This window comes from Dicentrarchus labrax, unplaced genomic scaffold, assembly GCF_905237075.1.
Source record: "Dicentrarchus labrax unplaced genomic scaffold, dlabrax2021, whole genome shotgun sequence".
In the NCBI taxonomy this organism is placed as follows: domain Eukaryota; kingdom Metazoa; phylum Chordata; class Actinopteri; family Moronidae; genus Dicentrarchus; species Dicentrarchus labrax.
Genome location: NW_026136910.1, coordinates 14,610 through 41,265, shown reverse-complemented (window position 1 = coordinate 41,265; position 26,656 = coordinate 14,610). Strand labels below are relative to the sequence as shown.

At 43.0% G+C, this 26,656-nt stretch overlaps 2 protein-coding genes and 1 long non-coding RNA gene across 3 annotated transcripts; all 3 read left to right on the top strand.

Annotated features, from left to right (window-relative positions):
- The first annotated feature begins 12 nt into the window (after positions 1-12).
- LOC127360653 (uncharacterized) lies at positions 13-22,490 on the top strand. Its single transcript, XM_051395102.1, has 10 exons — positions 13-298; positions 4,989-5,030; positions 5,167-5,459; positions 5,615-5,852; positions 5,959-6,162; positions 13,661-13,732; positions 13,882-13,938; positions 15,644-15,709; positions 16,013-16,057; positions 22,194-22,490. The coding sequence occupies exons 1-10, from the start codon at positions 148-150 to the stop codon at positions 22,199-22,201; spliced, it is 1,176 nt and encodes a 391-aa protein (XP_051251062.1). The 5' UTR covers positions 13-147; the 3' UTR covers positions 22,202-22,490.
- A 1,571-nt stretch (positions 22,491-24,061) lies between these two features.
- Positions 24,062-25,564, top strand: LOC127360654 (programmed cell death 1 ligand 1-like). Its single transcript, XM_051395103.1, has 2 exons — positions 24,062-24,204; positions 25,149-25,564. Exons 1-2 carry the CDS (start codon positions 24,168-24,170, stop codon positions 25,547-25,549), a joined length of 438 nt encoding a protein of 145 aa, XP_051251063.1. The 5' UTR covers positions 24,062-24,167; the 3' UTR covers positions 25,550-25,564.
- A 65-nt stretch (positions 25,565-25,629) lies between these two features.
- On the top strand, positions 25,630-26,201 carry LOC127360655 (uncharacterized). Its single transcript, XR_007883873.1, has 3 exons — positions 25,630-25,648; positions 25,845-25,872; positions 26,013-26,201. It is a non-coding gene; the product is annotated as an uncharacterized LOC127360655 (long non-coding RNA).
- The last annotated feature ends 455 nt before the right edge of the window (positions 26,202-26,656 follow it).

The following is a 26,656-nucleotide window of genomic DNA, read 5'->3' as shown; positions in this document are numbered from 1 at the left end:
TGGGCCTTGCTGCTGTGGAGAGGTTGTAGCACTGAGGGTGGAGCTACCTGGTTCAGAGGAGGGCAGCTGGTGACTGAATGAGGAAGTGGTGAAGCTGAAGGCGTCACTCTGCTGCTGACACTGACTGACAGTCCACATCCAGACAACATGAAGGCTTCATCTGTGTCTCTGCTGCTGACACCGACTGACAGTCCACATCCAGACAACATGAAGGCTTCATCTGTGTCTCTGCTGCTGACACCGACTGACAGTCCACATCCAGACAACATGAAGGCTTCATCTGTGTCTCTGCTGCTCGGTGAGTCCAACAGCTTCTACACTCATCCATCATCACAGCTCACACACACTGCACACTCTCAGGATCAGCTCTCATTGATCCAGGATCCATACTGACAGTAATAACCATACACAGGTTCTAACACTCCCATTTATTGATAACAGTACACTGGATCTGTATGGATTATTGATCAGTATACACTGTATCTTTATAGATTAATGATCAGTATACACTGTATCTGTATGGATTATTGATCAGAATACACTGTATATGTATGGATGATATTGATCAGAATACACTGTATCTTTATGGATTATATTGATCAGTATACACTGTATCTTTATGGATGATATTGATCAGTATACACTGTATCTTTATGGATTATATTGATCAGTATACACTGTATCTTTATGGATTATATTGATCAGTATACACTGTATCTTTATGGATGATATTGATCAGTATACACTGTATCTTTATGGATGATATTGATCAGAATACACTGTATCTTTATGGATGATATTGATCAGTATACACTGTATCTTTATGGATGTTATTGATCAGTATACACTGTATCTTTATGGGTGATATTGATCAGTACACACTGTATCTTTATGGGTGATTTTGATCAGTATTAGGGATCGACCGATATGGATTTTTTAGGGCCGATACCGATACGGACTGCCAATTTTCAAGAGCCGATACTATATTTGCTCCCTCAATTTACATCATCACATCAAAATTACACAATGATGATAACAAGGTTGCAGCGAGATTTCATTTTTGTCTCAAATCGTAGGCATCTCTCCTTGATCCGCTAGCTGCCTGCCCCCTGAATACACTGTGAAAAAACCCGGTCTCGGGAGACAACACAGGGCTCGTAAACGTCAAACAAACACTAGGGGCGCATGCTGTGCACCAAAATACAACAAACCAGTTCCAGCCAATCACAGACAAGATGGTTGGGAGAGGGGGAGAGAGAGAGAGAGAGAGAGTTGTGTCTGAGAGTAGCTGCACGACTCAATTAGAAAAAAACATGGGGGGGGAGGGGCGAGCTTGCTTTGTTTTGTTTGGTATTTACTTTGAACGACAACAGAAGTGACGTCATGCAGGATCGCATAGTGCACCTTTAAGACTGCCATGGTTTCAATTTTTCTACATAAAATAAAATGAGCATGTCTTAGGCTACTATGCCACCTAATGCAAAGACAACACTAGTAGGTCTAAAGGAAAATGTAAAAGAAGCTGCCAGAATGGCAACCCCATAAATTAGCAGAGGAAAATAACGTGATGTCAGATTCGCATTAAGCAACAAACTGTTCAAGTTTCTGTTCTAAAGTGCGTCAACGTTAAAGGAATAAATATTCAACCAAGTATAAAACTGTTTCTCAAAGTTTTCAAAGCTCTCCTTCAGTCGGCGCAGCACTCTCATATATCGCTGTGATGTCCTACTGAGTGAGACGCACACACACACACACACACACACACACACACACACACACACACACACACACAACTTCAGTTTGGTAGCTGACGCTGACTGAAAAACTGGATTGCTAATGCTAACGTGTGCAAACGGCTCTAAACACTAGTAAGGCCGTCACGGTGCACTGTCTGGTACATGATAACACGAGGGAGAGAGAAACACACACACACACACACACACACACACACACACGTGTCCAAACCTCCAGCCAGGTGGTCGCTAAATAAAACTGCTACAACACCAGGGAACCACGGAACAATGTCGGCATTACTTCATCCTATGACCAGTGTTCACAACAGCTACCGTATGAATACATACAGCCACAATGGCAAGCAGTTTTATAGACTTGTTTAGCTATAGCACATACAGAGCATGCAGTTGGCATTCGTGTTTCCACTTTCAGTGTATGGCAATATTTCAGCTAAGTTAAACAGTTCAAAGATGCTTTGAAAGTGTTGAAGAGCAGACTTCCAGCACTCTCCTAGTGGGGGAGGGGCTGTGCATGGTCTGTACCTGCACTGCAGCGTCTGCAGCAACACGGAGCTGCCTGTGGACGCCTGTCTGTAAATAATGCTGGATCGGCGAACGCAGCAGCCCGCATCGGCCGATGCCGATACACGTAAAACACGCAAAAATTGGCCGATAATATCGGCCGGCCGATGTATCGGTCAATCACTAATCAGTATACACTGTATCTTTATGGATTATTGATCAGTATACACTGTATCTTTATGGATTATTGATCAGTATACACTGTATCTTTATGGATTATTGATCAGTATACACTGTATCTGTATGGATGATATTGATCAGTATACACTGTATCTTTATGGATGATATTGATCAGTATAACTCTGTATCTTTATGGGTGATATTGATCCTGTATTGACAGTCAGACTGTGGACATATGACGGCCTTTAGCTCGTGTTTCTAGAGTTACGTGTTGTTACGAACACGTTAGGAATTGTTAAAATGTGATATTTCTTAAAGGGAGTTTGGTGGAATATTATATAATATATTTAAACCTGTAGTGTATATTTTAAATGTTTTGCCACCATCACAGAGACACTAACGTATGATAAGGTTATCTGTCATTGATTGCTGTTGGTGATTGATTTAATTAATTCTTTACTAATGTGTGTATTGATTATTGATCAGAATCATTATCAGCAGTTTGCAGTAAGTTGTTGCACTTTGTGAGTGTTTATCTGTCACTGACTGCTGAAAGTACAGAACACAGTGATAACATATTGATATATAATAGATCAATAAACTCAGCTTTATAGTGATCAATCACGACTTAATAATCTTACAGCCCCGCCTTTAACTAACGAGGTACCCATGATTCCTATCTCATTGTTCATAAAGCTAATGCTAATGCTAATGCTGCGTTCAGCACAGGCTGCAGTAACAGTACACAACAGCAACATCACTGAAGTCAAGTGTCGACTGTTTAGAGGTCAGATCCACATCACAGTGAGGGTTTCTAGAGAACTCCTTCTATGTGACCTACGCAGAGAACAGTGGTTCTGAGTTTGACAGCAACAGATTGATCAACAGAACATAACCACTGTCACACACACCAATGCTCCATTAGAGTCTGCAGCTGGACGTACATTACAGTGTGAGAGGATCCACAGCTCAAAGTGGTCCTGATGGTCACAGCAGCAGTTTACATGGTAGCCATCAGTGTGTGGATGAGATACAGAGCTACACACACTACAGAGGGCTCACATTGACACCACTGTTTTATCAGCGTTAGACATCAACTGTCACTCTGTCTGCTTTAGTTTGGGAACATTTGACAGAAGGTGAAGCTTCAGTCACTTTCACACTGTGATCATGTGACAGTTTGCTGGAGGCAGTAGGTAGCAGTGTAGAGGCGCACAGATCCAACTCAAAGAGTCCTTGTAAAGGATGAGTTGGTTGATTGTGTGCAGCTCTACAACAGACTCCTGCTAGCATCAGCTGTGTAGTGCAGTGTGTGCTAACATTGTAATGCACACATTGACTGTCAGTGTTCACAGACGGTTCAAAGTAGATTGTGAGTGTGAAATGACAAAGACTGCTGGTTGTTTTGGGGCCTGTACATGTGATCAGAGGTGTTTTCAGCAGCACTGCATCGAAGTGTCCTTTCACACAGGAAAGCTCCGCTGCTGAAACAACAGATAGATTGTGATCTTATCTGAGTTTCATGTGTCACTGCTTCTCTAACTGTGATATTTCCATGGTTATTAATGTCCACACTGAGTTTCACTAAAGCTGATGAAGCCTGCTGAATACTGCAGACACCAGTTCCAGTCAGGTTTCCCTCCAACTGCTGTTGATTATTGCTGCTGATATTTCAGCTTTAGAGCGGGACTCAAACAGGACTTGAACCCATCACACAATAAAAGCACATATATTACAGTTACAGTACACGTTGTAGTCTCCAGTCCTCTCACACAGAACTACATGTTCTAATGAAATCTCATCTGGAGCCTCACTTAGAGAACGGACTGAAGATCACTTCTGATCACTTTTAGTTTGACTTCCACAGAAAACCATGAGTCAGCAGTTTCCTTCCTTTGACCAGGAAATGATCTTTTCTCTCATCAAACTGTGGACGTCAGTGGTTTCCCCTGCTGGTTGTGTCGGGGTACTGCAGGTTGAGCCCAGGCCTGTGGTGAACTTACTAGCATTAGCTTTATGCTACGACACACTCCCGAGCTACGTGTTTCTGTGACAACCAACTATTTAGTCCATGAATAAAACGTGTTGTCTTCAGTGTCCTCGACCATCTCTGGGATCTCCTCTGTTGGTCCAAGGCTCTTCCTTCCTGCCCCTCAGCTGTGCTAGCATTATATAGGATATAATATAGATTGTAACTCTACAGTTATAGATCAGTGTGTCAGTTACCAACGGGCTTTTAGAGCCTGTGTAAGTCAGGTTGATTATCTCAGTATCTTGGCCTCCACTCTCTCTGTTCTTTGGTTCTCCTGATGAGTTCTCCATATAAGGACCCACCCAGACCGTTAGTGTGGACTGGAGATGGCCAAAGAGTGCCAGCTTCACTTTCCCTAACAGTGTTTTTAAGGTGGATTTAAACCCCAGAATGTGAAGAGTAAAGTCAAATGAAACAAAGGAACCATCACCTTCAGTCTGACCTTCAGTCTGACCTTCAGTGACCTTTAGTGACCTTTGACCTTCAGTCTGTCCTTCAGTGACCCTGTCCTCCTGTTGCAGGTGTGTCTGTGCTGCTGCTGTCTGCACTGACTGTTTCTGCAGGTGAGCTGATGGAAGTGAAACAATCACTGACATTAAATCATAATAATAATAATAATAATAATAATAATAAAATACATTTAGTCTCTCTGTCTGTCTGTCTAACTGACTGTCTCTCTCTCTGTCTGTCTGTCGCCAGTCTCTCTGGAGGTCAGTCCCAACCGTCCTCAGTTCTTTAGAGAAGAGTCAGTCTGTCTGAAATGTGTTGGAGATGGACAGACAGCTGATGGATGGATGGTGAAGAGGACAGCAGGAGGACACAATGAGGACTTTGGGAGGTTTGATGGTTCCTGTTACAACATATCGTATCTCTCCCAGTCAGACACTGGAGTTTACTGGTGTGGAACCAGTTCTGGACAGAAGAGCAACCAGATCAACATCACTGTAACTGATTATACAGGCAAGTTGTTCTTCTGTTCACTAACTCTGTCTGTATATGGCTCTGGTCTGATGGTCTAACTCTGTCTGTATATGGCTCTGGTCTGATGGTCTAACTCTGTCTGTATATGGCTCTGGTCTGATGGTCTAACTCTGTCTGTATATGGCTCTGGTTTGATGGTCTAACTCTGGCGTTGTTTCTTCTTCAGGGGGTTATTCTGGAGCTTCCTGCTCTTCCTGTGATGACAGGAAGTGATGTCACTCTGCGCTGTAGAAAGAGAGGTGTCTCCACACTCGAAGCCTTTTTCTTCAAGAATGGAGTCCACATTGGATCTGGACCTGAAGGACAGTTTACCATCAGTAAGGTCCAACAGTCTGATGAAGGTCTCTACTGGTGTTTTATTGATCAGACTGTGAACTCTTCTCGGAGCTGGCTGAGGGTCAGAGGTCAGGACACTGACATCACTTCCTGTTTAAAGATATGAACTAACCTGCTGACCTGATAATAAACTGATGACTGAACTGAACCAGGTTCTACTCTTTTCTCCTACAGGTCCTCCTGCTTTAACTACTCTTCTACCTCCTCCTCCTCCTCCTGTAGCCTCCTCTCCTCCTCCTCCTCCTCCTCCTCCTCCTGCAGACTCCTCCCCTCCCTCCTCCTCTCTCCTCCTCCCAGTTGGAGCAGCTGTGGGTTCTCTGGTTCTGGTTTTGGTTCTGGTTCTGGTTGGAGTTGTGTGGCCCTGCAGGAATCAATCAGGTATGAAAGCTGTCAGACTCACCTGATATGAACAGACTGGAACCAGACTGGGTCTGATCCAGTCAACAGGTCTGTAGTGAACTACAACCTGCAGAGTGAACAGGGTCAGAGTCAGAACAGAAATGAAGAATTCTTCCGTCAGGATGCATAAATATAATTAAGTTTATTTATTTTTGTATTATTGCAGCTCATTTTGATATTTTATATTTCAATATTTACATTCTTTATAATGTATAGTATTTCTAATTAAACAGTGTATAAACTCTAGAGCTATGTTCTATATTCAATCAATAATCTATAATCATTAAACAGTGTAGAAACTAGAGCTATGTTCTATATTCATATATATGTTCTGATAGATCATTTGCTGAACGTTCTGTTGGGGGTTTTTCAGCTGTTACCATAGTAACCACCTGTATGAAGGTGAACTGTAGTGACAGTGGCAGAAAGTTTTATCTTCAATAATTAATACAACTTATCAATAAATGTGTAGAGAGATGGTTTGTATATTCCAGCTGTGTGTCTCAAACTACTAATGGGGCTCTTCCTAAAGTAAAGACTGCTTTATCTCAACAGATATTTAACTGGATTAACATTTTATAAAATGATACCTGTTGCACTGATCGTGGGTATAACTTATTAATAACTAGACAGAGCTAATGCTAATGCAGAGCTAATGCTAATGCAACAACAAAAAGGGATTGTTCACGTAACCAACATCCAGCTTAAATATCTGACTGACTGACGAGGAACCCAAAGATTAAAAACCTGAATGTGTAGAGACAGAACACTGTATGTTCATTTAATGTTATGCAAACAGAGGAAAACTCACATCATACTTCCCTATAGCAGAGTACTGACAGCAGTACAGAACCCCTTCTTAAAAAGCCCACTCTTGACCTAGGGGTTTTAGCCAACTATATACCGATTTCTAACCTCCCCTTCCTCTCTAAGATTCTGGAGAAAGTAGTCACAAAACAGTGACTTTCTACATAGCAATAGTTTATTTGGTTTGACACAAGAAGTTCCTAATTTAGCAGGAAGATGATATGTACTTTATTAATCACCTATTGGGGAAATTGTAGTCAGTCAGTCAGTCAGTCAGTCACACACACACACACACACGTGGAGTGAGTCACTCTTAAACAAAGAAGTGTAAGATTTGCTCAGTTTATCCTTACCTGACTTTAAAAAGCAGGATGACTTGATTCTTCTTGATTTTAAAGGAAGTAAGAATACTTAAAAATATACACAGTAGGCCTTTTCTCAGTGCATCATTCATTACTTACAAGAAAACTAAATTAGTTAAAAGACCAAAGTGTCAGGGATGGTGACCAGGACTCAGACGCAGACTAGAGTGAAGTTTCAAATAAAGAGATTTGTTTGAAAGGCACAAACAAAGTGGTTTAAATGGCTGAGATTCAGATGTGACAGAGAGTGGGAATGGGTTCCGGACTGGGTGTTGTGGTGCTTGCAGGTGGAACTGGGTTCAGGATCAGGGTGAGATGGTCTGAGACGTGACAGGGAAAAAAAACAACAAGTTAGTAAGAGATATTTCAGAGTCGAGAAAGTTCTGGTTGGCTGGCTTGTTCTTATACTAAATGATTCAACGATCCGGTGGGGAATGGAAGGTCGGCCTGGTTTATAAAGGGTGGGTTGATTGTAGATGAGGACCCGGTGTGCTGGTTGGTGTGATGAACCACAGGTGTGTCAGCAGGAGCTGCAGCGACCACGCCCACCAGCGGCTTTCAGAACATGTGGGGAAAGCAAAACACAGAGACAGACACCAAATGTATAGTTTATCAGTTCTTCTGTACCATTATTGTTATCAATTGAATACATTATAGTCCTCGTATGGATGTCTGACTACTTAATCATAAAATTAGACAAAGAACCAGGTCTGAGAACAATTATGTCCTGGTGCCTCCATCTCCACCCTCCATGACATGCCCGACCACTATATAATATTTGCATTTTCTTAACCTCAGATCAACTGGAATTTTTCTGGCATCTTTACAAAATAGTGATTGTTACATTGTTATTTTCAATTATGATTGTCTGATCATTCTCCTCTAATTTGTCCATTATGTTGGAAAGGTGTCAAAAATGCCATTGGGTTTTCATTTTCATAGAAATATTAAGCCATTTTTTATCAGAGAGGCTGAGCAAATACATGGCTCTGAAATTAAATGTCTGCTACTTTGGTCACATATCAATTAAATCATTCATCAACATATCTTATCTGATGATCTATTCAGTGTGAACTAATCACCAAAAGTCATAGTAACTTGATCATTTTTTTAATGGTGGGCTACAGGAAATCATGATACATCCTATATTAATTAATGCAATAAATCATCATGAGTCATGCATTAGTTAAGCATTATTTATGTATATGGTTTGTACCTTATGATAAAGTGTTACACACTATTGTCGCAGTGTGGTATTCAGTGTTGGTCAAGTTACTTGGAAATAGTAATTAGTTACTGATTACTTCTCCAAGAAAGTAATTCAGTTACTTTACTGATTACTTATTTTCAAAAGTAATTAGTTACTTTACTAGTTACTTTACTAACTTACTTTTCAAAAACATGATGCACCACCTGAATACGCTATAAAGCAATTGACCTTTCAGCCTAATTCTATTCTTTCTGCATATTCCATCATCTAAAATTGAATCAAATGAAACACTCTTTTGTAAAACTTGGTTTATTAGTTTCAATCTTTTAACTTTATGCACATTGCATCAAGCAAAAATTAAATTAAATGCAACAGTCTCTGACTTGAAGAAAATTTAAACCTATTTTCTGCACATTCCACCATATTTTAATGAAATAAAGCAAGTCCTTCTTTCTGCATATTCCAACATATAAAATAAAATATTTTTTGTATAATCCTTCATTCGAATAGATGTAAATACAATACTGCAATAAAATAATTAAAATCAAAGTCTTTCCTGACTGTATTCCAAATTATTAACCTTTATGTCTTTTAACAGTTGGTAAAGTGCAGAGAGGAGTAATAATGAGTTTACCAAAACAGAACATGCTGTTGCATGCCACATTTAGGCTGTTAGTCCAGTCTTATTTAATGGCTACCCTGACAAGGCCCTATGTTTTTTTGTTTTCTTTCGGAATGAAACAGTGGTTGTATCGCATCCGCAGAAGCTTCTCAAACCTCCTATCACACAGTCCGTTCCTTTTCGGGGATAGCACCCACGCAGAGTGTACAGTAATGTCGGTACTTCCAAGCATTAAACGCTGCATGGTCCTGCTCTCTCCCGCGCTCCATGTTGTCTCTTGTTGATCACTACACGTGTCAGTGTTTACCAATGACGTCGCAGAGCTCATACGTCATTGTCACTCACGAGACAGTCTCACAAAACAAAATCACGGTTAAGTAACGCAGTAACGCAGCCTGCTTGCGGGAAAGTAACAGTAATCTAATTACTGTTTTTGCAATTGTAATCCCTTACTTTACTCGTTACTTGAAAAAAGTAATCGGATTACAGTAACGCGTTACAGGAGCGTACAGGATCTGAAAAGTTCTTCCGCTGCTGGTCGTCAGTTTCCTAAAATGGACTTGATGTGGTGGAAGAAGTACTTGAAGACTCTTTGAATAAAAGTACATGTAAAAACATTGGATTACAGGTATAAGTCCTGCATTCACATGTTTTTAAGTCTAGAGCAAAATGGACTGAGCATCAAAAACAAAAGAGCTCACTACTGATAATTGTTTATTTTAGTGTTAAATTATTGATGCACAACCATGAACTAGATAAATTTTTCCCACACATGATTTACTCTGATTTAATTTTTCTTTAGGCACAACAGAGCCTCTAGTGTTTTGTCACTTTGCTGGTGTCCATAACATACCGTCCAGAGTGAAGATGATCATCGACTGGAAAACATTAGTTTTGCCCTTTTCATGCTTTAAAGGAGAGGACTTAACAGACATAGGGTTATAACTTGCAGGTCAGTGCAAAAACTGTCTCTGGCCCTCCACACCCCTCCCTCCAGCATGTGGCATGATTTCCAAAATAGAATGCAAGATTTTTTCCTAGTTACTTCATATCAATTTTAACTACCCCTTCATATACAATTAAAATGAAAACACAAGTAGTAGTACACAGATGTACACAAGTATTGAATACTGACAAGGAAGAAATTAAGCTATGGCAAAACCATGGGTATTGCCCAATGGTAAGTCTAGGTTTTCCTACAAGTCTGTGAGATGTATGCAGTGGTAACTTCAAATAATTGATGCAGGTGTGCGATGGGTGCTTTAGAAGGGGTTCCTGTGTTATGCTGCTGGTGAAGAAATTAAATTAAAGATTGTAGAGAGAAACCAGTTGGTGGAACAGTATTGGCTCCAGTGGCAAAGATGAGAATTGGCCACAGCTTCTGTACTTCCTTTTGACCTAGAGAAAAAGCAATACATCAGAAATTAAATTTAGAAAAAATATGCAGTACATTATTAATTTCAAGTGAGAATATATCTCAGTTCATTTAAAGAAACACTTAAATGTTTCTACATTAACCTTCTAAATCAGTAATTTCTCCACAAAGGAACAACAACTTCCTCAGCACACCTTCTATTGCTACCAACTGGAGATAGGCAGATGGTGAAGAGGCTGTCAACCAGGGATTATGAGACCAGCATAGAGGGAAGTGAAGATTCTCCAGGGGAGCTTGGATTTTGTCCAGGACACTACGTCCATCAGTCCATCCCAAAATCTGAGTAAAAATAAACACACATTTTGATTGGCTCGCTGTAAGAATCAGAAAATTTAATAATTTGAAAAAACTCACATTGTGAGTATTATTTATTTATGTATATTTCAATATGATTCACAATTATTGGGAATGATTCTTTTTGCATCAAAATATTTATTTTAACTGAAAAAACTAAAATCCTGATGTGAGATTTGTTGGGGTCTGTACCAAACAAACATGTTTTCTAATATCTGGAGAATAAGATTTGCATGCCAGGAAAGCTCATAGCAGAGACTAAGAAGGCTGTCCCACAACAAACTACTATAAAACTCTTTTTACTTTAAATGAGGCACTGTCAATATCTTAAGAGGGTTTGTTTATGGCATCAAATTAAAAGTAGTTTATTGTTAGAGTAAGTATGCTTATCTGTCTTACCTTGCAATTTCTCCTCACAAGGTCGCATGCAACTCTTCTCAGATTGTACCCATCAGAAAGCATACCTAAGCTGTGCGCTTAGCCACTGAATACCAGCGTTTGAATACCTTCTTAATTGATGCCTGTAATCACCAGGTGAAAGTATGGCGTGGGTTTTAGGAGGCAGGAAAATTCAAGCATGCTTCAGTAGTAGTACGGCATGTGAAAGGATCCATGCACGTCTCTTTTAATATAGCCTTTCCTGAATGTCAACATCGTTTTGACCATAGCGTAGAGCCTCCTTCTGAAAATCAAGTGTTAGCACATACTGTCTCGTACTGAGTCTGAAAATGTTTTTTTCCTCCGATTGGTCCCTCATTGTAGCTCTAGTTGTTTGGGAAGTTGAAACTTTGGGGAAAATAACCCTTGATTTTATCTAAACCTAGGGCCTCGGGTATGTCTGCTAATCGCATGGTAAGAAAAGACAGAAAGTCTTTGTAATTTTGACCATAATCAGGTTCCCTGAAACAAAAGAGTCTGCTCTCTTACATTACCAAAGAAGGTTTTAAACCCTGTTCAACCATTGAGAAGGAGGTAGTTGTCAAAACCTCTAGCACTGTGGGTGAGAAACACAGCGTTTTTTTGTACGAAGGTCTCCTAAAGAGTAGGAGAAACTCTTTGGCACAATCCACACCATGAGCGCACCATCTCGCGCCGTTCATTGTTTTTGTGCAAACCAAACCACCATATCCAAAGTAGTTAAGAATCCCTTTTTTGTTTACAAACCACCAATTTGTTTTTATGCTCCTTTTCTGGCGTAAAAGATATGAAACAATGATGTACCTCTTGTTGAGGGACAGTTTCTCCCCATTGGTTTTACACCTATGCCTGGGACATTGCTAAAGGTCACAGCCATCTGATCAGTAAAACCCACCCCATTTTGAATCTCTCTGCCGAACACAAAGATTTCCCTATCTGTGAGGTTAGGAGGGAGCAGATGGGCTACATTTGTTGAAAGTTTTTTTAAAGTCTTCCTTTAAAGGATTTTGCTGTTTTGCATTTTTTCCGAAATTCTTTGACAGCTGCAGTGAGGGTGATGGACCACCTGTACAACCGCTTCTAGCTCTCCATCTGCCATAACTGTCCACGTTGATTGCACAACGTGGAGCAAGAGAGAGATTTCTGTCATCATCGCATTGTATGACAGCTGAGATATTATGACACAAATGTTTGCCCGTCATCTCTCTCTGTATCGCATCATGACAACTTGCCTGTGAGAAGGCTTGGTGCAACATACCGTCTACAGAGCACATCACATTGTTGAAATAGGTTCAGATGTGTTTATATTGTCAGATTTTGTCTGGGTCCATTCATCATTTGACATATCACAAGGATCCATATTGTTTAGTTTTTTTAATGTATCCAGTAATTCTACCGGTATTTTAATTTGAAGATCTGAAGATTTTGGGAAGTGGAGGGTTTATCGCATCCTGTAATTCTGATGGTATTTTAATTTGGGAACGTCGTAGCATGAAGAGCATTGTGTACTCAGATGGTCTGAGAATTGACCCGATATTGGTTCGGAGCTGGCCATGGTGCAACGAAATAATTCAACATCTTACAAAACTCTGAATATTTCACCCGGAAAACATAATTGATTAATCAATAACTTAATAATACACCATAAAACAAACACACAACAACATCATCATTATTCTAATGATTCACCCTTATAGAATTAAAAACATTGACTACGTACAAAAGTTTATTCCATTGTTTTTATTCTAAAACAGAAATTTCTAACAGATTGTTCACACTACCCGTGTCTGCGAGGTGGAATGTCTGGATTTCTATTTTGCCGCCCATAAATCTCTCTCTCTCTCTGTGTGTGTCTCTCTGTGTCTCTCTGTCTTTCAGGTAAACACTTGCTTTCTGGTTACTCTTCACATTTACATTTAAACTATACTACAGTGTAAATTAAACAATGTTAAAATTAAGTAATAAAGGCAACAAAGCCTCCTCTTCATTTGGTTTTTCTACCCTGGTGTGGCAAGGTTGTCTGTGTTTTCTTGGGAATATTCCAGATATTCTTTCTGGTTCTTTGAAACCATCCTGACCTCCAATGATTACATAGTGGAAATTGTAAAATGAATTAATCTGCAATGTTGTATAATTGTTGATTTCAAAAGTATGACTGAGAGAAAGAAAACAGTCCAAAAGGATTTCCTCAGCACAGACCGAAAAACAACAAATCCAAAAAGGGATTTAGTGAGAGGATGAGCTCCAGATAAAGTTCATACAGTGAAAATATGAATGAGTTCTGTAGTAAAATACAATCACAGCAGATCTGACTGTCGTCTCCTCCTCAGGAAGAAATCCTGCTCCAGAAGATGTGACCTACGCTGATGTCACCATCAGACAGACAGCCAATAGGAGAGGAGGTAGGCTGAGTGTGTGAGTGAGAAAGCTTGTGTGTGTGAGTGAGTGTGTGTGTGTGTGTGTGTGTGTGTGTGTGTGTGAGTGAGAGAGTGTGTGTGTGAGTGAGTGTGTGTGTGTACTGATTCACTGAATGTGTGTTTTTATCTTCCAGACAAACTTTCTGCAGATCCTGATACTGTCTACTCTGGAGTGAGGACATACACTGCAGGTACACACACACACACACACACACACACGCACACACAAACACACACGCACACACAGACACACACACACACAGGTTGCGATACTGGGAGCTGTGGCATTGTGGAGTCTGATGGCAGATGGTACAAATTAGCCTCCAAACTGCTTTGAGGCTCGGGGCTGGGTCAGTCTGTAGCTGAAGATGCTCCTGAGCTGCCTGAGCTCAGTGTAGAGAGGATGAGAGGGGTTGTCCATGATGGCTTTCAGCTTCCCTCTCATCCTCTTCTCAGTCACAGCCTCCACACTGTCCAGCTCCATCCCCATCACTGAGCTCGCCTTCCGCACCAGCTTGCTCAGCTTAATGGCACCCGTAGTCCCGATGCCTCCCCCAACAGACCACCGCAAAGAAGATGACACTGGCTACTACAGACTGGTAGAACATCTGTAGTTGCTGAGTGCACACGTTGAATGACCTGAGCCTCCTCAGAAAGAACAGCCTGCTCTGTCCTTTCCTGTAGAGGGCCTCAGTGTGATCTGTCCAGTCCAGTTTATTGTTGGGTGTCACCCCCAGGAACTTGTAGGTGTCCACCATCTCTACCTTCTCCCCCTAATCTCAACTGGGGTGGGGTTCCTCTTGCCCCGCCGGAAGTCCACCACCAGCTCTTTGGTTTTTCCTGTGTTGAGCTGTAGGTGGTTCCTATCGCACCATCCAATGAAGCTCTCAATCAGGTCTCTGTACTCCTCCTCCCGATCATCTGTGATACAGCCGACAATGGAGGAGTCATCAGAGAACTTCTGTAGGGGGCACGCTCCAGAGTTGAAGCAGAAGTCAGAGGTGTAGAGGGTGAACAGGAACGGTGATAGTACAGTTCCTTGGGGTGTACCAGTGCTCCTCGTCACCACGTCTGACAAGCAGCTGTGCAGTCTGACATACTGTGGTCTGTCAGTGAGGTAGTCTGTGATTCAGGTCATGAGGTCCTGATCCACCTGCATCACAGAGAGCTTTTCTGCCAGCCGGAGAGGCTGGATGGTGTCGAAGGCACTGGAAAAGTCAAAGAACATGATTCTCACGGTGGTCTGTGACTTCTTCAGGTGGGTATAAGTTCTCTGAGGTGCTGCAGAACCAGTCTCTCAAAGGTCTTCATAACATGTGACATTAAGGCTACAGGCCTGAAGTCTTTGAGAGCTTCCTTTTTGGGAACAGGAACTAAGCAGGAAAGTCTTTCAGATCTTTGGCACCTTCTTCAACCTCAGGGAGAGGTCAAACAGACGCTGGAACACTCCTGCCAGTTGCTCAGCAGACACCTTAAGGACTCTCGGGTTGACGTAATCTGGACCTCTGGTCTTGTTTATCCGGGTCCTGGTGAGCTGCCCTCTCACCTGGCTTCCTTTGATGACCGGGTTGGTTGTGGAGGTGGTGGGGGTGTGACAATCCCCAGGTCTGGGCAGTATCCTTCCCCTGTCCTCAAGGGAGGGAGCTGTGGGGATTGATGAGAGGGGGAGGAGAGGAGGGGTATGAGAGGGTGGAGTGGGGAGAGGGAGGAAGGGGAGGGGGGTTGAGGGGGGTGAGGGCAGATGAGGGGGGTGTTACTGTCGTCTGGGTAAAGAAGAGGGAGACAGGCTGTGGTGGAGGAGGGTGGAGCAGCCAGGGTCTGAATGGAGGTACCTGAGGAGGTGGAGGGGGTTTGTGAGTCAAACCGATTATGATTATGTTCGTGTTTGTCTCTCAGGTCCTTCTGAGGTCACATATGGTCACATCATCATCAGGTCTAAGAGGACAGCTGGAACCAGGACTGGTAACCATGACAACACACTGTACACATACACACACACATTGGACATAAAACACACACAAACACACACACACACACACACACACACACACACACACTGTACATAAAACAGACACAAACACACACAAACACACACACACACACACACACACTGTACATAAAACAGACACAAACACACACACACACACACACACACACACACGCAAACACACACACACACACTGTACATAAAACACACACACACACACACACACACACACACACACACACACACTATATATATAATTCACTATGTTTGTGTTTCAGGTCAGTCAGCTGATCCAGATGTTGTGTATTCTTCACTGAGAGCAGGTGTGTGTGTGTGTGTGTGTGTGTGTGTGTGTGTGTGTGTGCTGTATGTACAGGATCCATACCAGTGACGGCTGGTGGTGATTTTGGGTGGGGGGCTAACAAATGCATTACACTCATCAATACGTTACACAGCAGCAACAACAGCATCACATCAAGTTACAGCAACAACATTGCAACAGTGGGGATGCATACCCAAATGAATGACCTGATGCCAAATCTCTCTCTCTCTCTCTCTCTCTCTCTCTCTCCTCTACGGTGTCGGACAAGGGCAAACACGCCGCAAACGGCAAAATGCTGCAAACACAGGAATGATGCAAAACCAAAAACACACAAAGACATAAAACAAATGCAACAGAAAAATGCTGCAATCACAGAAACGAAGCAGAAGCAAAAACTTACAAACCCACAAAACAACTGCAAGAGAGAAATGCTTCAAATTCACATGAAGGAAAACATACCTTTTTACTCTGCTCTCAAAACTTACCCAACTTTCTTCTCCTTCTTCATGTCTTTCGGGTCTGGTCCCACAGGACTGGTCCATCCCTCAGGTCGGGTCCCCCCCTAGTGGCCTGGCGCACTTCCGTTTTGTGGAGTGAATTTGCGGCGTTTCTCTCTCGCAGTTGTTTTGGGGTTTTTGTGTGTAACCCTAACCCGTGACCGGCGCGGTAGAAAGAGTGAACACTAACGCTGGTCCCAGTGCTATTCTCACCACCCCCGCTACTTCTACCACATCCATTAGCTCTCCTACTGATACTACGAGTTCGTGTATCATTTCCACTCCCACCTATGTTGGGCAAAGGGTCGTGTGTTTATGCTTGTATCTTTTCCTCGCTTTGCCTGGCAGCGCCATTGCTATGCAAAGACGCACCGTGACTATCACGCTCACTAAACGACCGGCCGTCATCTCCCAAAGGTAGATTTTCCCGTTCAGAATCAGAGTCAGTGAATAGGAGACCCATCACTTCCCTAAGCGTCAACTTTTTGCTTGCCATTGTCGTTTATTTCGTCTCAATAACTCCTAAATCCAGCAATACCGCTTCAGCATAAATAGCGCCCTGGCACACTATCTCCGATTTCTCACCCAACAGTTTGGACGGGACTTCCTCGAACATTTTGCATTAAAGCATGACGTATTTCTGAGCTAAGGTCTAAGTACGGGATGTCTGCTGACTAGTGGAGGGGGAGTATGAACGAGATATAACACTCTATACGGAGAAAACAGCTGTTTGATTCAGTACCGCGTCGTGTCGCTATTTTGCGACTTTGGCGCTTAAAGGGTTAATTGTATGGTATGAACAGACCGATGTGGGGCTAACTGTTCAGAGTTTTTAAAATGTGACAATAGATTGGACAAAAAGATGTTTGCAATTGAAAAAAACTGTAATGTTCACATGCAATGTCACGGTGCTTCTGCGGGAAAGTGTTCTTAAACAGCGGAAAGAGTTCAGGGTCAATAAGTTCCAAAGACACCAAGTGCCTGGCTTTCTTAAAGCGAGCCTTTGACCATTATGTCACAGCACTGTGCGGCTACTGACACATTATCTGACCGCTGCATCCTGCGGCGTTGCAGGGGTTGCAGCTGTGTCCGCATCAGGATGTGGCTGATTGTCATCTGCGGTCAGCAGTTCAGATATGAAGCATGAAAGATTCTCCAGACAATTTAATACAGCGATGCGGTGACTCTCATTAAGCTGACAGCTGATAATAATAATAACAATAATAATACATTTTATTTATAAGCGCTTTTCTGAATACTCAAAGACACTTTACATAAAAAAATAAAATAAAAAATAGAATAAACATAAAAGCAGCCAAATAACATCGAATAGTAAAACATTAAAAACACATCAGACTTAGCTAAACATTAAAAGCAATTTTAAAAGGTGAGTTTTTGTCAGTGATTTGAATATTGGAAGGTCGGTACAGTCACGGATGGGTTTGGGGAGAGAGTTCCAGAGGGAGGGGGCAGCTACAGAGAACGCTCTGTCGCCCCAGGTTCGGTGCTTGGTCCGGGGTGGAGGAGTCAGGAGGTTTGCTTCAGATGAGCGGAGGCTGCGGGATGGATTGTGGCGATGGAGCAGGTCAGTGAGGTAGGAAGGAGCCTGGTTATGGAGGGCTTTGTGTGTAAGGAGGAGGATTTTGAACTGAATGCGCTGTGGAACTGGGAGCCAGTGGAGGGTCTGGAGGACGGGAGTGATGTGATCACGGGTGCGGGTGTGGGTGAGCATACGTGCAGCGGAGTTTTGGATGTATTGTAGCTTATTTAGAGTTTTGGATGGTGTGCCATAGAGGATGCTGTTGCAGTAGTCGATTCTGGAGGTGATGAAGGCGTGGATGAGGGTTTCAGCAGCAGAGAAGGAGAGTGATGGGCGAAGACGGGCAATGTTCTTGAGATGAAAGAAGGCAGTTCTCGTGATTAGGTTTATGTGATGTTCAAAGGAGAGGTTAGTGTCAAAGATGACTCCGAGGTTGCGACTGTGGGGGGATGGAGACAGGGTGGAGTTGTCAATGGTGAGGTGGAAACTGTCTGTGGTTTTGGTGAGGGATTTGGGGCCGATAATGATAAGGTCTGATTTGTCACAGTTGAGTTTGAGAAAGTTGGAATGCATCCAGGATTTGATGTCGGTGAGGCAGTTGGAGAGAGTCGAGTGAGTGGCCGGGGTGATGGATTTGGTGGAGATATAAAGCTGGACGTCATCGGCATAACAGTGGAAGTGGAGACCATGGTGGCGAATGATGTTGCCAATGGGGAGCAGGTAGAGTATGAAGAGGAGAGGACCAAGCACCGAACCCTGGGGGACGCCTTGGGACAGGGGGAGCAGTGGAGGAGGTGCAGTTGTTGACATGGATGAATTGTTGTCGGTCTGTGAGGTAAGATTTTAGCCAGGAAAGTGCAGTGCCAGTGATGCTGAGAGAGGACTCAAGACGGGAGAGGAGAATGGTATGGTTGATGGTGTCAAAGGCTGCAGTGAGGTCCAGGAGGATAAGGATGGTGAGGTGGCCGGAGTCAGCGGAGAGGAGGATGTCGTTGGTGACTTTCAGGAGGGCTGTTTCGGTGCTGTGTTGGGAGCGAAAACCGGATTGAAATGGTTCGAACAGTTCATTTGAGCAGAGGTGGGTTTTGAGTTGTGTGGCGACAATACGTTCCAGTATTTTGGACAGAAAAGGAAGATTGGAGATGGGCCGAAAGTTAGACATGATGTCAGGGTTGAGTCCAGGTTTTTTGAGGATGGGGGTGACAGCAGCCAATTTGAGTGAGCGGGGGACTGAGCCGGACTTGAGAGAGGAGTTGATGATTTCTGTGATGAGTGTGGAGATGGCTGGTAAAGAGTCCTTGATGAGGTGAGATGGGATAGGATCCAGGACACATGTAGTGGTTTTCATGCCTGTCATGATTTTGGGCAGCTCCCCTGGTGACACGGGGCAGAACTGAGACAGAGGCTGAGAGGCGAAGGGGGGGGAGCAGATGAAGGAGTGGGATTGCAGGCTGTGGGGGCAGGAGCGGAGGACAGATTGTTATAAATGGTGTCGATTTTTGATTGAAAGAATGAAAGAAAGGAGTTGCATTTGTCAGTGTTGAATGACTTGGAGGTATTGTCGCTGGGCTTGAGGAGTTTATTTACTGTAGAAAACAGAGCCTTGGGGTTGGTGGAGCCAGCGTGAATGAGGTGAGAGTAGTAGGTGGACCGGGTGGTGTTGAGGGCATCCTTGTACTGCAGGAGGTAGTCTGTAAAAGTTTGGAGATGAACAGTTAAACCGGTTTTCTTGTAAAGTCTTTCAAGTTGTCGTTTGCGTGTTTTCATTTTGTGCAGTTCAGGAGTGTACCAGGGGGCAGAGTGGGTGAATGAGACGGTTTTGGTTTTGATGGGGGCCAGCTGATTGAGACAGGAGGAGAGTGTTTCGTTGTAGAACTTGGTGAGGTCAGAGGGGTTGTCAGTCAGCGGTGGGGGGGAGGAAGATATTTTACTTGCAAGAGAGGTAGTAAGAGCTGAAGGGGAGATGGATTTGAGGTTTCTGAAAGATATTGTCCGTTTATCCTTAATGGTGGGAATGGGGATGTCAATGTCCGTGATGATTGCCAGGTGGTCGGAGATGTTGAGGTTGAAGCTGGAGAGGTGAAGTAAGGTGAGACCAGTGGAGCAGACCAGATCCAGGATGTGACCACGGCTGTGGGTGGGAAAGTTGACGTGTTGGGTGAAGTTGAAGCAGTGTAGTAGTTCCAGGAATTCAGTGGCAGATTTGCAGTCATTGTCAATGTGGATGTTGAAATCTCCCAGAAGAAGAACGGAAGGTGAGATGGCAGATAACTGAGTTAGAAAGTCAGAGAAGTCGGTGATAAAGGAGGGGTTTGGTTTGGGGGGGTAGATGATGGCAGTGACCAGAGGAGTGGGACCAGAGAGTTTGAACGTGAGGTGTTCAAAGGAGTGAGCAGCAGGGATAGAGATGGTGGATGTTTTGATGTCCTCCCTGTAGATTGCTGCTACACCACCTCCCCGCCCCTCAGGTCGGGGTTTGTCAATGTAAGTGTATCCGGTGGGTGTGGTCTGGTTGAGCAAAAAGTAGTCCAGAGGTTTGTGCCAGGTTTCAGTGATACAGAGGAAATCCAGGTTATTGTCACTTATGAATTCATTCAGAATGAGACTTTTATTGTTAAGTGAGCGGGTGTTGAGCAAAGCCAGTTTCAGGTGACGTTGCTTCGTGAAAGTTTGAGAGGACCGAGGAAGGGGGCGGAGATTAGATAGGTGCACATGTCGTTTGTTGTGATGACGTAATGAGGAAGTTGCGGTGCGTGAGCAGGACCAGATGGATGGGATAGAGTTAGGAGTTGAACAGTTGTAGATGAACATACGACCAGAGCCTCTGTGTGGAGGACGGCGAAGTAGTCCAGTTTCACGGAGGATGTCGGTGCAGTCCGGGCGTTGATGGTTGTTGAGTGAGTGGAGGACGGAGGTTCACTTTCCCCAGCAATGACAACTTTACGCTGTTTCCAATGTAGCTCGTGCTGCATTTATGTTTCCTAATTTTGTCGGATAAATATTTTAAATCCACAATTCCTTGTTGGGTCCAAGCCGTGTCTCCTCCAAACAGCAAACATGGAAACAGAAAAGTGAATTCCTAGCTACACTTGCTGTTAGCCAGTCCGTTAGCTGAAACCACGTAACACAAAATTACGATTTTGTCGTTTGTCCTTTTGTATTATTTGAACATCGTTTGGATGATGTGTTCCCAATCTCTGTATTTCCATTTATTCCTCCAAATTGATTAGAAAGTAAATAATCCACCTCGTTAATGTTCATGCTAACGCCCGCCATACTACGAACTAGCCTCACTGTACTGTAGCTACTGCGCTGTGATTGGTCGAAGGTCATTGCACTGTAGCTACTGCGCTGTGATTGGTCGAAGGTCACTGCACTGTAGCTACTGTGCTGTGATTGGTTGAAGGTCACTGCACTGTAGCTACTGCGCTGTGATTGGTCGAAGGTCACTGCACTGTAGCTACTGCACTGTGATTGGTCGAAGGTCACTGTACTGTAGCTGCTGCGCTGTGATTGGTCGAAAGTCACTGTACTGTAGCTGCTGCGCTGTGATTGGTCGAAGGTCACTGCACTGTAGCTACTGCGCTGTGATTGGTCGAAGGTCACTGCACTGTAGCTACTGCGCTGTGATTGGTCGAAGGTCACTGCACTGTAGCTACTGCGCTGTGATTGGTCGAAGGTCACTGCACTGTAGCTACTGCGCTGTGATTGGTCGAAGGTCACTGTACTGTAGCTACTGCGCTGTGATTGGTCGAAGGTCAGCCTTTGGCCTGAATAAATTTAGCCCATTCACAGGAAACAACCCAGGATAAATCATATATCCTGGGTTGTTTCTGTCACTGTTTGGTGCTGTTGCTGCTCTAGGTTCTACCAAAATTCAAAACAATATGTTCTAAGGTTTTTAATAATAGTTTTTCATCTTTACTGTAAAAGATAGGGGGGGCTGGGGGGGCTTAGCCCTGTTAGCCCATATACACAAGTTCTATACTGGTGTGTGTATAGTGTGTGTACAGTGTGTTACAATGTGTGTACAGTGTGTGTTCAGTGTATAATATATCAATATAAACAATCAATAACTGATGTATTTTCTCTCTCAACAGGAAACTGAAGACAATCTGTTGGACAGTTTTTATTTAATACTTTGAACTTCATGTGTTCTTTAATAACTCTGTAACTTGTTCTCACCATTATTGTTTATAGTTTTTCGCAATCACTTTACACACAACTCTGTTATTGATCAGTGGAATAAATAAACCTCTGCAGTGTGTGTGTGTGTGTGTGTGTGTGTGTGTGTGTGTGTGTGTGTGTGTGTCACTGTCCCTCAGCCTGTGTTATGTAGGATTGTAGTCCGTCCACATTATCTGAGGAGCTGAAATAAAGATATTATTGGACATACAGTATGCTCCTGATGGTCTGCTGGATGTGTGACTATATTTCACTGAATAAAGTCACTGTTTTATTGTGATTATGAGTCAGAGGGTTACACTTTAATTTCACACTGCACACTACTACTACTCTCAGAAATATATAATTAAACAGTCTGTTAATAAAATATATAATTAAACATTCTGTTAATAAAATATATAATTAAACAGTATGTTAATAAAATATATAATTAAACAGTATGTTAATAAAATATATAATTAAACAGTATGTTAATAAAATATGTAAGTAAACAAAATATATAATTAAACTGTCTGTTAATTCAGGAGTTTGTAGGTTTAAATTCAAACATCTTTTATTTTATAATGAAGACTATATCCAAACATCAGTGTGTGTGAATGGGAAATGGACCTGTACTTGTATAGAGGCTTTCTAGTCTTCCGACCACATTCACCCTTTCACACACATTCACTCAGTTATGGCAAAGTCCATTAAACGGAAACTAACTTATTCATACACATTCACAGCAATTCCGGTTCAGTATCTTGCTGAGGGTTGAGCGTGAGGATCCGGGAATCGAACCAACAACCTTTCGATTAGTGGACGACACACTCGTCCCCTAATTGTATCAAACAGTGTAATAAATACAGGACAATGATTTTAACCACCATTCTGAAGCATCCTAATGACCCTGATTCATTGGGAACAGCTGTTTTAATCAACTCAACAGGTGAAAAACAGAAGTTCTCTAGAGCTGGTTTGTGGACAGTCATGGCTAAGACAAAGGAGCTCACTGAGAACCTGTGGCTGCGCATTGTGGCTGCTCACTAATCAGGAAAGGGCTATAAAGCCATATCTAAATGTTTTCAAGTTCCAGTGGCTACAGTGCAAAGTATTATTAAAAAATACAAGACATTCCGCACTGTGGGAAATCTCATAGGACGTGGTCGGAAGCCAAAAGTGACACCTGTGCTGGCCAGGAGGATAATGAGAGAGGTGAAAAATAATCCAAGGATCACCACCAAGGCCATCCTGGTGAATCTGGGCTCTGCTGGTGGCAACGTCTCAAGGCAGACAGTCCAACGGACACTGCACAGTGCTGGGTTCCATGGACGCAGTCCAAGGAGGATGCCACTTCTCCAGATAAGGCAAAACTCGTTTTCTGTGCGCAGTGTCTTCACGCAGTCAGAAGCGCTGTTCACAAGTGTCACCGCAGTGAACAAGTCCATATCTTTGGCCTGTAGTAGTCTGTTAGGTGGCTCGAAAAGTGACAACAGTTTCATAACAAGGTGCGCAACGACAACATCCGGCGTCGGTGTCATATCCGATTTGGCAGAGGAGACTGTTGGTGGGCTTTTCAACCACTTACGAATATCCATGATGAACTAGAAATGAAATAGTAAGCCGGCAAAAACTCATTGTATGAATAATTTTGGGCTTGACTGTATGTGGTATATTATTTATATATAAATATGGTATAATGTTCGTTCACACTGACGTCATGTTTTTGTTTGTGACGCTGTGGGAGCTGTCCGCTTGTGCGCAGGCGCAGTGCGCAGTGTTTTATTGTGAAGGCTGAGCGGAAACGCTGAGTGCAGTTTCCGCTTCCTGTGTAACCGAAAGTAAAGTTGAGTTAGTCAGCGGACGGTCCGGAGCTCCGGTACACCGACACAAAGTGAAGAAGAGGAACGATGAAGATGTTGCTGCTGTCTGTGATCCTCGTGCTCGGTAAGCTTCAACTCCCTGAGTGTGTGTGTGTGTGTGTGTGTGTGTGTGTGTGTGTGTGTGTGTGTGAGTGTGAGTGTGAGTGTGAGTGTGTGCGTGTGTGTGTGTGTGTGTCTGTGTGTGTCTCTGTGTGAGTGTGAGTGTGTGTGTGTGTGTGTGTGTGTGTGTGTGTGTGTGTGTGAGGCAGCAGGGCGTTTCCCGCTCAGCGCCCAACGGACGCTCGTGCTCTCTGCTGCTCCCCGGAAACAGCGTGAAGGACGCGTCATCAATATTCTGATCAATAATAATAATGATTCAATAATAATTATTGATGGAAGCCGCTGTGTACATTACTGTCACTCTGGAAACTACTGAGGAAGACTCCTCCTCCTCCTCCTCCTCCTCCTCCTCCTCACAGCCTCTGGCTCACTTCCTGTTAACTAGTTTCCTCACACACACACTCAGTGTTTGTGTAACGGACCAATCAGAGGCAGAGTAACAGCTCTTATAATACACTCAGTGTTTGTTTATTGGACCAATCAGAGGCAGAGTAACAGCTCTTATAATACACTCAGTGTTTGTGTAACGGACCAATCAGAGGCAGAGTAACAGCTCTTATAATACACTCAGTGTTTGTTTATTGGACCAATCAGAGGCAGAGTAACAGCTCTTATAATACAATATGTAATACAGTGTAAGAACATGTACACAGGACTCACCAGCAGGGGGCAGCACACAGTCTACTGATTATAATATGAATGATACAGTGCTTTCATTAACTAGAACACAATTTATTTTTATTTAACAGTGATGTCACACTCTGATTTATTGATTCTACAAACTCATCAATAATCAATAATCATTAATGCAGTTATTGTAGCAGGTCAACCTTTTTAATGTCCCCCCTGCAGCCTGTGATTGGATGAACAACGAGCTCATATAAAGAAACTGTGTGTCTGTCCTTACAGTTACCCAGCATGCCTCTGGAGTGGGGGAGATTGAGGAGAAGGAGGGGATTGAGGGGGAGGAGTCTGTGGTTCTGCCCTGTGAGGCTCCTCCTGATGTCACTGTTAAATCTGTGGAATGGAGCCGCTATGAACTCAATCCCTCCACTGTTCATCTACGTCAAACCATCAATAATACAGAGAGAGATGTTCTTAAAGACCAGAACCCGTCCTACAGAACCCGCACAGAACTACAGACGGACGCTCTGAAGACTGGAGACGTCAGCCTCACTCTGAAAACCCTTCGACTGCCAGACAGAGGAATGTACAGATGCATCGTCCGTTGGGGTATGGGAGAGAGTAAACAGACTCAAGTTTACCTGAATATCATCAGCAAGAGAGAAGGTTGGTTCCACTCCTCATAATCAATGAGTCTGCAGGTATTAGACCAGATCAATCAGTCTGCCGGTAATAGACCAGATCAATGAGTCTGCAGGTATTAGACCAGATCAATCAGTCTGCAGGTATTAGACCAGATCAATCAGTCTGCAGGTATTAGACCAGATCAATCAGTCTGCAGGTATTAGACCAGATCAATCAGTCTGCAGGTATTAGACCAGATCAATCAGTCTGCAGGTATTAGACCAGATCAATCAGTCTGCAGGTATTAGACCAGATCAATCAGTCTGCAGGTATTAGACCAGATCAATGAGTCTGCAGGTATTAGACCAGATCAATGAGTCTGCAGGTATTAGACCAGATCAATCAATCTGCAGGTATTAGACCAGATCAATCAGTCTGCAGGTATTAGACCAGATCAATCAATCTGCAGGTATTAGACCAGATCAATCAGTCTGCAGGTATTAGACCAGATCAATCAGTCTGCAGGTATTAGACCAGATCAATCAGTCTGCAGGTATTAGACCAGATCAATGAGTCTGCAGGTATTAGACCAGATCAATGAGTCTGCAGGTATTAGACCAGATCAATCAGTCTGCAGGTATTAGATCAGATCAATCAGAGAGTTCAAAGGTCAGTGAAGGTCTCTCTGTGTGTTTCTGTTACAGTCGAACTACAACTACAGAAGAGAACCAGAGACACAGTGATCGGTGTCAGTGTGCCTCTGATCTTTATCATTGTGGTTGTTGTTGTTCTGTTCCTGGTATATCGTCATGGATACATCAACTTCAAAGGTATGTGTGTGTGTGTATGTGTGTGTGTGTGTGTGTATGTGTTATAGTGTGTGTGTGTGCGTGTGTGTGTATTGTAGTGTGTGTGTGTGTGTGTGTGTATTGTAGTGTGTGTGTGTGTGTGTGTGTATTATAATGTGTGTGTGTGTGTGTATTATAGTGTGTGTGTGTGTGTGTATTATAGTGTTTGTGTGTGTGTGTGTGTATTATAGTGTGTGTGTGTGTGTGTGTGTATTATAGTGTGTGTGTATTATAGTGTGTGTGTGATTATAGTGTGTTTGTGTATTATAGTGTGTGTGTGTGTGTATTATAGTGTGTGTATTATAGTGTGTGTGTGTGTGT

Coding starts and splice junctions, on each gene's coding strand:
- LOC127360653 (XM_051395102.1), top strand. CDS start 148: ATGAAGGCTTCATCTGTGTCTCTGCTGCTGACACCGACTGACAGTCCA. Junction 5,853..5,958: donor GAGCTGGCTGAGGGTCAGAG/GTCAGGACACTG, acceptor TTTCTCCTACAG/GTCCTCCTGCTTTAACTACT. Junction 13,733..13,881: donor GACAGCCAATAGGAGAGGAG/GTAGGCTGAGTG, acceptor TTTATCTTCCAG/ACAAACTTTCTGCAGATCCT.
- LOC127360654 (XM_051395103.1), top strand. CDS start 24,168: ATGAAGATGTTGCTGCTGTCTGTGATCCTCGTGCTCG. Junction 24,205..25,148: donor GTCTGTGATCCTCGTGCTCG/GTAAGCTTCAAC, acceptor CTGTCCTTACAG/TTACCCAGCATGCCTCTGGA.